Source organism: Apodemus sylvaticus, chromosome 12 (genome assembly GCF_947179515.1).
Source record: "Apodemus sylvaticus chromosome 12, mApoSyl1.1, whole genome shotgun sequence".
Lineage (NCBI taxonomy): Eukaryota > Metazoa > Chordata > Mammalia > Rodentia > Muridae > Apodemus > Apodemus sylvaticus.
In genome coordinates, this window is record NC_067483.1 from 80,071,877 (window position 1) to 80,083,128 (window position 11,252).

The 11,252-nt window shown below is 54.5% G+C and overlaps 2 protein-coding genes across 3 annotated transcripts; one reads left to right on the forward strand and one right to left on the reverse strand.

Annotated features, from left to right (window-relative positions):
* Positions 1-864: 864 nt before the first annotated feature.
* LOC127697080 (uncharacterized) lies at positions 865-3,914 on the reverse strand. Its single transcript, XM_052199936.1, has 3 exons — positions 3,905-3,914; positions 1,980-2,147; positions 865-1,325 (listed from the first exon to the last, which is right to left on the reverse strand). Exons 1-3 carry the CDS (start codon positions 3,912-3,914, stop codon positions 865-867), a joined length of 639 nt encoding a protein of 212 aa, XP_052055896.1.
* Positions 919-8,083, forward strand: Tagln2 (transgelin 2). 2 transcript variants are annotated; one of them, XM_052200498.1, is made up of 5 exons: positions 919-1,011; positions 5,815-6,028; positions 6,450-6,624; positions 6,913-7,015; positions 7,312-8,083. In XM_052200498.1, the coding sequence occupies exons 2-5, from the start codon at positions 5,849-5,851 to the stop codon at positions 7,451-7,453; spliced, it is 600 nt and encodes a 199-aa protein (XP_052056458.1). In that variant the 5' UTR covers positions 919-1,011; positions 5,815-5,848; the 3' UTR covers positions 7,454-8,083. The 2 variants fall into 2 exon arrangements, with proteins under 2 accessions (XP_052056458.1, XP_052056459.1); XM_052200499.1 differs by lacking the exon at positions 919-1,011 and adding an exon at positions 2,163-2,183.
* The last annotated feature ends 3,169 nt before the right edge of the window (positions 8,084-11,252 follow it).

Here is an 11,252-nt window from a genome sequence, read left to right on the forward strand (position 1 = left end):
ACAACAGGGGACTCCACCATAATGTGAAGAAAGAAAAACACTTTTTTAAAAAAAGATTTATTTATTATATATAAGTACACGGTAGCTGTCTTCAGACACACCAGAAGAGGGCATCCGATCTCATTACAGATGGTTGTGGCCCACCATGTGGTTGCTGGGATTTGAACTCATGACCTCTGGAAGAGCAGTCAGTGCTCTTAACTGCTGAGCCATCTCTTCAGCCCCACTGGTGGGTTTTAAGTGGGGAACTCCGCTAACCGAAGCCTGAAAAAGTAGGTGTTCTGGACACCCCTAAACTATTGCTCTGCACTCTAAGGGGCGGAAAAGTGCCTGCCAAATTCCTCCACTAAGCCTCCAATCCAACCCTTCAAGATCTAAGAAGAAATGCCAATTTAGTAAATGGGAGATGGAAGGGAGAGAGAAACGCTCTGAATCCGAGGTCCCAAGCCCCACCACACCCTTAAGGCCCTGGGCAAGGAATGACCTCACTTTTTTTTTTTTTCTTTTTTTGCCCGGGCTTGAAGTTAAGTGGCAGGCAGAACCACGTGGGGTGCTGTCCCAGCCTGCAAGCCCCAGTCCGGTTGTTACTCTACTCGATCCTGTGGGAAGGCTCTTCCTGTACCACCATTTACAAAAAAGCGGGGCCTTTTGGTAATAGTAGGCTTTCTCACAGAAGCAGGCCTGCTAATCTAGGCAGAAAGTTTCCTACTAGGATACAAGTCTATGGCTGTTGATTGGACGTTGAGGATCTCCTGGGCGGAGATCTTCTGCAGCGGCGCCAAGGACTCAGTAGGTCCTTTATGGTTCATTCCTGCCTACTGACCACCCATCTTAAGCGCTCCAGCCTTCCAAGCGGCTGCGCCTTTAAACCCTCTCGGCCCTTGCCCCGCCCCTGGTCCGCCCCGTCTGAGGCGGGACCCTCCGGAAAAGTCCAAGCCCGGCCGGGTCTCGAGCTCCACTTGCTTCTGCAGCCCCTGACGTGCGTGCGCTCTCTTCCAGCCCGCTTGGACGGTGAGCAGGGCTTGAGGAACCAAAGTAGCGGGGTGGGGTGGGGTGGGGTGGAGGATGTGTGTGGTCTGTAGAAAGCAAGAAGCCCACCCTCGAGACTTGCTGCAGAGAGCGTGGGGCTTGAAGACTGGCTGGCGGATGCTGGGGTCCGAAGTGGGTGCCCCGCCCCGTGCTGTCAGGTCCGGTCCCCCAAGCCTCCTCTGCATTGTTCAGCAATGAAGTAAGGCAAGCTTTGCGGCTGCACGGACGGGGCGTCCGTCCGGATCCAAGAGGTCTGGTCCCGAGTCCCAGCCGTTCGCTCCAGCGTCGAGTTCTCTCTGGGGGGGCGGGGGGTGGGAGAAGGAAGGAGGGCGTCCGCGGGCTGCTGAGTGGCCGCAAGAAGTGGGTTCTGGCGCGCACCCCGGTGCGTCTCCGCGGTCCCCGAACTTACCGCGCGACCCTTCCACTTCCTGGTCCAGGAGCACGTGTGGGCACTGCCTGTCTTCTGTGACCTCCCCCCCCCCCAGACCGCCCTTTTGGCTCCCTTCTGCTAGCTCGTTTGTCTGGGTACTCGGGGTCCCCAGCTGGGGTCACGGGTCTCGGTGAGTTATTTGTACAGTAGCCGGGTCTTCTGTGAACCCCCCTTCTTCTCCTGGAGTGCCTTTGACCTCCAACATCTCGGGGCTGCAGCCCTGACTGCACTCGGATGTGCCCCGTCTGTAGGCATTGGCTGCTGTCCAAGCTCTCTTACCCTAGCCTGCGACCCGCTGCCCCCTCCCGTGCCCCCTGCTGCTGGGAAAGCTGGTGGTGGCCGCGGGCGGGCGGGCGGTCTGCCCAGACCTGCGTCACCCCAGTGGCGGGAGGGTGGTGGGTGACTCATCCACAGCAACGGCCCAGGGTGTGGCCGTGGGGGTGGGGGCGGTGGCTGAAGGGGCTGGACCTGCAGACCGGAAGTAGATTATCTCCTTATTGGGCTCCTCCGGCAGGCCTACCTGTGTTCGTACCCAGGAGGTTCTGGGATACGTGGTGTCTGGAGCCTAAGCAGCGGGGATGGAAAGTGGAGGTGCAGAGTAGGAGACCTGTGGCTGGACGGGTCGTCTTGTTCTCTAGAGCAGTAGTCAGGGCTAGCTCATCTCTAAGCTCCTCCCATTTTCTCTTTCCTGCAGCTCTGGATACACCTCAGGCTGTGGGCCAAGGTAGGGACGGGCGAGCAAGGTGCTAACGTTCCAAAGCGGCAAATAATCTTTGTCCTTGCAATCCCCTTGCACACCCGTTGACTTTGCTGTCTATACTGGCCCCCTGGGATTGGCCCCTAGTCAGTGTTCACTCTATGACTTTGCCCTTCAAGATTGCCAGGTGTGAACTCTTCCGCTCAGAAAGTGTCTTTCGTTCCCAGGATGTGTCTTCTTTGATTCCCTACCCACAAACTGCATGTGCCCTCCAGGTCCTCCAGGGCTGCCGCTCCCCCCAACCCCTACCCCCACCCCCACCACAGTCTGGCAATACCCTGAGAGCCGTATGCCCCTTCCCCTAGAGCCTCCACCCAAGACTCTGTGGAGTGGGTGTTCCTGCCCCGAGGGGGCCCCCACCCTGCCTCCATCCCTATGTTTGGTACACAGAAGCCATGGCAACGGCCTCCACCCCCTCCTCTCCTCCTGAGCAGCCCTTGTGGCTTCCTGTTTGTTGAGCTGAGCTTTCTCTTCTGCTCAGGACTCTAGGTGGTTAGGGAGCGGGCCCCGGGTGGGGGAGGGTCTTCCCTAAGGCATCCCTGTAACCACAGTGCCCCCGCTGGCCTTCTGCCTACCCACGTGGCATTTCTGGTTCAGAAGTTGGGAAGTTCCCTACATTCCGGTTGCACAGGGAGAGAGGAGAGTCCCATTGTCTTCCCAATATCTAGTCAAGAACCCTCTGGCTCCTCTCCCTTGCCTTCAGCATTGACGTTGAATGGGGCGAGGTAAACTTCCAGCCATAGTTTGGGTGGAACGCTGGGTTGGAAGGCCTTTTATGGCTCCTCCTCCTCCTTTCCCAGTTATTGTAACCTTGTGGGCCTGGATGAGGGTGGTTCCCAGGGCTACAGTCAGAGCTAGAGTTTGGCCCTGCCAGCCCACCAGGGCAAGCTAACCAGTTAGTTGTCTTCGCGTGGGATTGCCCAGTTCTAGGCATCTCCCACACCTGTGCTCCAGCTGAACACATCTCTAGCCCACACCAGAAGGAGACTTGCCATTTTCTCTTTCTCGGAGGGAGGGCTGGGGTGGGTCTCTTGGGTGTGACTAGGGTGGGTCTCCAGCTGCAGCAGCCACAACCCATCAGATGCCTGCCTGCCTGAGGGGTAGGGAGGGAAACAGCTGCTGTCCAGGCAGGGAGGGCTCGCCGGCCGGCTGGCTGGCTGGGGAAGCCTAGTCTGAGAATCCCGCGCCCCCCCCTCCACCCGTGGCTCTACCACTTTGGGGTTCTAGGGTCATGGCCTCAGAGTGGAACAGAGACACTGCAGCTGGAACCTAGCAGCCCTGCCAGCTGTGTCCAGGCTCCAGAGCTGGGACAGGGTGATCCTGGAAGGGTCTGTCTCAGGACTCTCTTCTTCCTCTCAACCCTTGGTTCTGGTTAATCATTCTCTTGCCCTTTCTTTACCTGTGCCCGGGGCCTCAGGCACACCAGCTCCTTGGAGACAGCCCCAAGCAACAAGAAGAAAGCTGTCTCCAGAAGAGAGGTCTAGATATTGGGCAGGGAAAGGAGGCTTGTGTGTGGTAGCAGCCTCTAGCCCCCTCCATTTCTTTTCCTGTTTTCTGGCCATTCCTTTGTAGTGAGAGGTGACAGCACTCCCCCCATAGCCTGGGAGCTGAGTAGCTGTGGCTGGGATGGTGAGGGCTGGGATGCTGGCTGCCCTTCTGCCCACGTGTCAGCCACTCACTCGACCTACCTGCGTTCATCAAGTTGTGTGTGTGTGTGTGTGTGTGGCCTGTGGTGCAGTGTGGGTCAGGACCCAGCCTGACATTTATCTGGTCCGGCTGGGGGAAGTCTCCTCATGAAGTTTAAAAATAACTGATTTATGGGAAGGATCCTGCCGGAAATGTGCCGCTGGATAACCCAGAGGAGAAAGGAGCAGCCATGTTGAAGGGTGGGGGAGGGGACTGACCCAGCAAAACAACCTCTCTGCCCGGCCCATAATAATATGACATTATTAGCGGCGGACTTATTAGCCTGACTTTTTTGGCAGAGCACCAGCGCCCACTGAGGGGGTGGTGGGAGTGTTGAACCTGGGGTGCGTGAGAGAGGGAGCCAGAGTGACCTCATCCCTGAGGATTGACCTGGCCTGACGCCAGACCTGGGCTCCCTTCCTCTCTCTGAATGGAGGCGCTTGTCCTGTGGATACTGTTTTGTGAGCTGTCGGAGGCAGCTGGCTCTATTTCTGACTAGAGAGGAGGACCCCCTAAGAAGGGACAGAGATTAGCAGATGAAGGAAGGACACTGTCCCTCCTCTGTCCCCGGCTTCCCTGCACGGCAGCTGCTACTGTAATACTCGGTCTCCAGGTTCCTGGGTGTGGTACCTGTCGGTAAAGTGGTGGGTGGGGTCGGGCTGCCCACAATGGGATGCCCACGGGCTCAGGCCTGTGGTCAGAAGCCAGCAGCCCTTTCCCTAACCAGGCTCCTCAAGGAACGTTAAACCTAGCTATGCGCTTTGCCACACTTCTTTCTCTTCCCAGGTTTCCTTGAAAATCACACCCAAGGCCCTGGGATAGTTTCCCCCTCTGCTGTAGCGAACTATGAATTTAGCTACACACTGGATGTCTGGTAGTTCTAGAGACTCAGCAGGAGTTGCTGGCTGGGTCTGAGGAGCTAGGGGAAGATCCGTTGTTTCTTTTTCTTTTATGGCCGCTGGGGCATTATGTGGTTCATGACCCTGCCCGGCACCCACCCTGTCTTCACTTCTCCCATGAGGCCTTCCTGTTTCACTTACTGAGAATGAGAACTCTCGTGACAGTCCTGGGCCCACCTGGCTGAGATAGGCTAATGACGCCGTCTGCAGATGCACACCCTGCCATTTCAACTATGTGAGATGATGTATCTCCCGGGTTTGGGAATCGCTATATGGACACCTGCAGAGGGAGGTGGGGGGGGGGGTGGGCGGTTAGTCTGCCGATCACAATTCCTAGAAGGGAAAGGAAGGAATTTGTTTTGTCTGCTAGGTTTCTCTTGGGAAGGTCCCTCTGCCTGCTGAGATGTGGGCCTACCTTTCCCAGCAAGCCCACCCAGGCTGCCCCTGTCTGTCCCTCTGCTTCTATGAATTCCTGTAAGATGATCTGAACTGTGTAGCTCAAATCTTTATTCTGTATTTCCACCGTCACAGCTACTCTGTGCATCCCCTTGAGGGCACTATGGACAGTGTAGAGCCGGAGACTTCACTCTCTTCTACAGCCCCTAGTACGGATCGCAGATGCTCCATTACAACCTAGCGGTTGACGGAGGCTAGTTCACTCACTGGATCCAATCTTGGCATAGGTTCCCCAATACTCTGTACTCCCATTTCCTGGATATTGTTTAAGGCTGCAGAAAGTAGGGTCAGGGGCTAGACTGATTGATTTGCCTCTGACAAGCTTCATCCAAGTGAGGAGCTGAACTGAAATCCTTTACCTTATCTTGCATTCCCATTCTAGATGTACAACCGCTCATTCAAATGAAATGTAGTATCTGTGGGGCTTCATACTAGCCAGAGTTCAGAGCCCTGCTGCGCTAGCTCCTGGCCAGGCACTGCCTCCCTGGTCTTCACAGGCACCCTATGCATTGGGTTGTAGAATGTTGACCGTGGGCCTGGTTATGTCCTCTCCACAGCACTTCGCCGCTGCCACCACCACAGCTGCTCAGAATGGCCAACAGGGGACCTTCATACGGCCTGAGCCGGGAGGTGCAGCAGAAGATTGAGAAGCAGTACGATGCGGATCTGGAGCAGATCCTGATCCAGTGGATCACCACTCAGTGCCGCAAGGACGTGAGCCAGCCCCAGCCTGGGCGTGACAACTTCCAGAACTGGCTCAAGGACGGCACGGTGAGAGCCGGATGGGCGAGTGGGGCCAGCCGGGCTGATGCCGGGGGAACTGGGGACTGTTTTGCACGGAGGAAAAGAGAAAGCGAATGTGCAAGCCCAAGCTGGCCAGCCTGAGCATCTTCCTGGGAGCTCGTAGAGCTTCCCTGCTTTTCTCTCTCCATGGAGGAAAGGTTGAGGAGAATGTGCCTGTTGCAACAGGAACTGATAGGTGCTGGTGATGTTTGGAAAGAGGGTGAAGGTAAGCTCCAGGCAGTGGTTCTGGAGTAATGAGGAAAGACTAAACCCCGGCCTTTTATCTGGGTTCAGAGTCAGGAGGCCTCCAGGATCACCACAGGAAAAGCACCCCTCTACGTCACTGTTTCTGGTTCTCTGATCTTCACTAGGCAGGTCCTCACCTCTGCCTGCCTGCCGCCTCTTCCAGGTGCTGTGTGAGCTCATTAACTCGCTATATCCTGAGGGGCAGGCCCCGGTAAAGAAGATCCAGGCCTCTACGATGGCCTTCAAGCAGATGGAGCAGATCTCTCAATTCCTGCAGGCAGCTGAGCGTTACGGCATCAACACCACGGACATCTTCCAGACTGTGGATCTCTGGGAAGGTTGGCCAGGGGGGCTGGGAAGGTTACCCAGGAGACCAGAAGTTGCGCTGGGCCATCCTTACCAAAGAGAGGATAGCTGGTGGTTTTCCAAAGGTGTGTGTGTGAGTGAGAGAGAGAGAGAGAGAGAGAGAGAGAGAGAGAGAGAGAGCAAGGATGGGCCATACTGCAGGTTGAGGTTGAAACAATGAATTGAAGTTCGGATGCCAGGTTTGCAGACCTAGTGACAGGTAGATTTGCTGGCTTCCAGTAACCTACTTCTGCTGAGATGATGTCACCGTTTTCTTCCAGGAAAGAACATGGCTTGTGTGCAGCGGACACTAATGAACCTGGGTGGGCTGGCCGTAGCCAGGGACGATGGGCTCTTCTGTGGGGATCCCAACTGGTTTCCTAAGTAAGTATCTATGGGATAGCCATAGGGCCTTGCTGGTACAGTATCCTTGCCCATGCCTGTCTGTAGATAATAGAACCAGTCATTACAAAGCATCTTTAGAATTCTAGAAGGTGGCAGGTGGTGGTGGTGGTGGTGACGACAACAATGACTGTCCTTTTGGAGAGACAAAGAGGTACTTCTAGGTGGCCCAGGAATCTCAGAGGCAGAGTGGGTGTCGGCTTACACACTTCTGGGAAGAATTTACCGGGATAGCTAGCCCCTGATCACCCCCTAACTAGTACTCTATTTCTACCCAGGAAATCCAAGGAGAACCCTCGGAATTTCTCGGACAACCAGTTGCAAGAGGGCAAGAATGTGATTGGGTTGCAGATGGGCACCAACCGTGGAGCGTCTCAGGCTGGCATGACTGGCTATGGGATGCCACGACAGATCCTCTGATCATGCCCCCTCCTCTTCCCCCGCCCTCCACGAATGGTTAATATATATGTATATATCTGTTTTAGCAGACATTCCCTGAGAGCCCCTGAATCGCTAAGCTCCCCTCTGCCAGGGTGGGGGTCCAACCTATCTTGTCACCGCTGGCAGTGCCTGATAATTGCAACCCCCCTCTCCTCTCTCTGGGCTTACTAATGCATTCCTTCCTCCGCAACCATCAAAACTGGACCAACGGAAACCCTGGGACCAAAGCCTCCTCCCCACGGCATGTTTCTGCTTTCCTGACCTCTTCTTTCAGTCCATCTCTTGGCGAGGAGTCAGAGATCCTGCCCTGTAGCCCGATGCCGCACTGACCCTTCCTTCTACAAGGAGGCCTCGCCTACGGTGTGGCTGCAGGGACTTAATTTATAGGGAGGGGTCTGTGGCTGTCGCTCCAGCCACAGCTGGGCTGTACTTTACCACACATCTGGGCAGCTTTCCCTAGCAGAGGCCCTTTGGGGTTCTTTCTTTCCACTGCTCTCACCGTGGTTAAGGGGCAGAGCAGAGGGAGAAGAGCTGCCCGCCACGGGCTGGGGCTTGAGGAACACGAGTTTGCTGATTTTAAATAAAAAGAAATCTCATTCTCTTCTGGAAGGATTCTGGCTGTTTGTAGGGCCACTGTGCCCATTTCCCGGTGAAGGGAGTCATACCAGGCAGGGAAGAGCGGGAATAGGTGAGAGGTTGTGGGGCTAAGCCCTGGCTTCATTTTCTCTCCCATCCTCTCTGTCATTTGGTTTAGGTGAGGACAGGTTGGGTTTGAGAAGGGACAGGACCTCAGAGCTGTCGTGGGTGTAGGAGCCTCAATGCAGATTGTGTGGCCTGTGTCTGCAGGATGAGAGAACTTAACTCCTCAGCGACTTGGGCAGGCGACCTGCTGTTCCTGGACTGACAAGTCCAGGCCTCGTCTCACAGGAAATCTTTCATGGAGATGAGGCAAGATGACCGCCATATTGAAGCAGGCTATTCCAACTTGGGTTGCTGAAGGTGGGGTGGGGAGTGGGGTCACGGTGACTGCTGAAACCAAAAGCTGGGAAATGAGCAAGGAGTTGGTGGCTGTGGAGATTGGACGTCTTGTCCATTGATCCCAGACACCTGTGGGCTCACTCCAGGGAGAGCCTCATGTCAACTTTCCTCCAAACTTCGGCCCGGGACAGGATAATCAACTTGGGGTCACTGTCGTTAGCCCAACCTGTGAATGAGTGCTTGCAGCCTGGAGGTCTTCAGTCATCTCGAGGCTTCCTGTGCTGTCTCCATGTCTCCCCATGGAGGACTTGAGGGACTCGAGGTTAGCTAGTGCCCCGCCCCTGCCCACTCTCGAACCAGCCAGTCTCAGGACCATGATCTCCCGCAATACTCTGCCTGAGATCCATGCTTCAGCAGTTTGTAACCAAAGACCTCTTGTCTCCCCTCCTTCCCTGCCTCACTGTGGCACTCACTTCCTGGAAACACCTACTGTGTGCCAGGCACGATGCCTTAGTTTATAGCCATCAGCCCTGTGGCTCTCGGCCTAATCCTGGCGCCACACTACGGAGGAGATAGCATTTTCTTGCTTGCTGCACTCCCAGGGCCTGTGGCACAGATAAGACAGGCTGCAGCCTCTGTATAAATCTCCAGGGGGTTCGCTGTCAGTCCTTTATCTCTCCTTCAGGAAGGCTTTGTGGACTGCCAGTGAGAGAGTGATGATGTCATTGCAGACAAAACACCGAAGTCACAGATTTTTTTTTTTAAACATCCTTTCCTGATTTAACTATTTCAAAGAGTTACAACTGTTGTCAACACACGGTTGTCTTCTGAGAGGTGATGTGCCTCAGCACTGCCTGGTCCCAGAAGATTCTTATGAGCCGCAAGTCAGCCTGGCTGCCACAAGTTGGGATGTGGAGGGACTGGGGGTTGTCGTGGGATGCTGTTCCTCATTCTGTAAAACCACAGAGAATGATTTCTCCTACGGCTCCTGGGAAGATCGGATAGCCCGGAGTGGAAAGGGCTACCATGGTAGTGAATGCTCATAAGGCCCAAGAAACGGGAAGGAGGGGATAAGAGACAGGCTTTGTGTGCACCTGGGAGGTTGCTGCTGTCCATTAGGTCTACAGCCCTTCACCACTGCACAGCGGAATCTGGTCAGAGGAGCTCCAGCTGGCCCTAGCCCACTCCCCCAGCCCCGCCCCCCTTGGCTTCTTGGATTTGGTTTTTTTTGAGTTTTTTTGGATTTGGGTTTTTTTTTTTTTTTTTTTTTTTTTGGTTTCTCTGTGTAGCCCTGGCTGTCCTGGAACTCACTCTGTAGACCAGGCTGGCCTCGCACTCAGAAATCTGTCTGCCTCTGCCTCCCAAGTGCTGGGATTACAGGCGTTTGCCACCTGTATCGCACTTTCAAGAGCAACATTTCAAAGGCAGGCAAAAGCGGGGCCAAGGCATGCTCATTTTCCTTCTGGCTGTGATCTCCAACTGCCAAGCTTAGAGAGGAATCTCAAAGTCTCTTAATCCATCTCAGTAGGTGTTCAACTCTGTCCTTGTTAGTTAGTTAGTGTTTGTCAACTTGACACAGACTGAAGTCATCTGGGAAGAAGAATCTCTCTTGAGAAAATGCTTCCCTCAGATTGGCCTAGAGGCAAGTCTGTCTGTGGGAGGCCAACCTACGTGCACAGTGACCTCCTAGACAAATGGTCCTGGGTGGTGTAGGGAAGCAGGCTGAGCGAGCCGCGAGGAGCAGGCCAGTAGGCAGTGTTCTCGCGGCTTTTGCTTCAGTTGCTGCCTCCAGGGCCCCGCCTTGAGTTCCTGCCTTGGCCCCCCTCAGTGGCCTAGGACTTGGGATGTGTAAAGCAAATAAATAATTTTCTCACCAAGTTGCTTTTGGTCCTGAGATCTTCATTATAGCAACAGAGAAAACTAAGACAAAACCATCTGGGGGCCTGGCGTCTTAAGGTCTTGTATCATTCTCTGTTTTAGCTCTTGGTCCCTGCTGAGGTCAGTTTCACTCCTGATTTGACTCTTCTAACTTTTCAACCCCTGGAGCCCAGTTGGGTCCCGACCCTGCTGCCAGGAGAAACAGCTCCTTTGTACAATGTCTCCTTTGCTTGTCATCGCCCAGGTCCCATTCTCTGTGTTTTGTAACTGATACTGGAGCATCCCAGCTACCTCAAACAATCCCCTTCCAAGGTTTGCTTTTATCTCCTCAAAGCTTTGTTCAAATATCACCTTTCCTGACCACCCAACTTCAAACCACATACCACCTCAGCCTGCATCCCAGCCGGCATCTTCTTCCCCAGGTACCATTTATGACTGTCCCAGAGGCAATGGTTTTTCTTACTCACGTTCTGTCTCCACCCATAGAATCTACACTGCACAGAAGGCAGGGCTTTGTTGATTTTGTTCCTGGAGAGTGGTGCTACAGGTGCTGGATAAATATTTGTTGAACGGATGAACGAATGACAGTCGAACCACCTACTTGCTCTCAAATCCCCTGGTCTAGTCAGATAGTGTCCAGCCCGACTAGGGCCACGACAACGCAGCCTGTCATCAGATCTGAGATGGAACCAAGCTCTTTTGGCAGTTCCCACACTTGCCTTATGTTAATTTTCACAAAGCAAAACCCCAAGCCGCCAAGTAGACGGAGGGTCGTGTACGTGTGCCCTGGAGGAAGGGAGAGCAGACTGAGCCGGAGGAGCACAGGAGGAAGAGGGCAGAGTCAACTTCGGTTCATTTATTTTGCCCTCAGCCGTGAAGCCAAAAAAAAAAAAAAAAAAAAAAAAAGTGGAGGTTGGGGAGG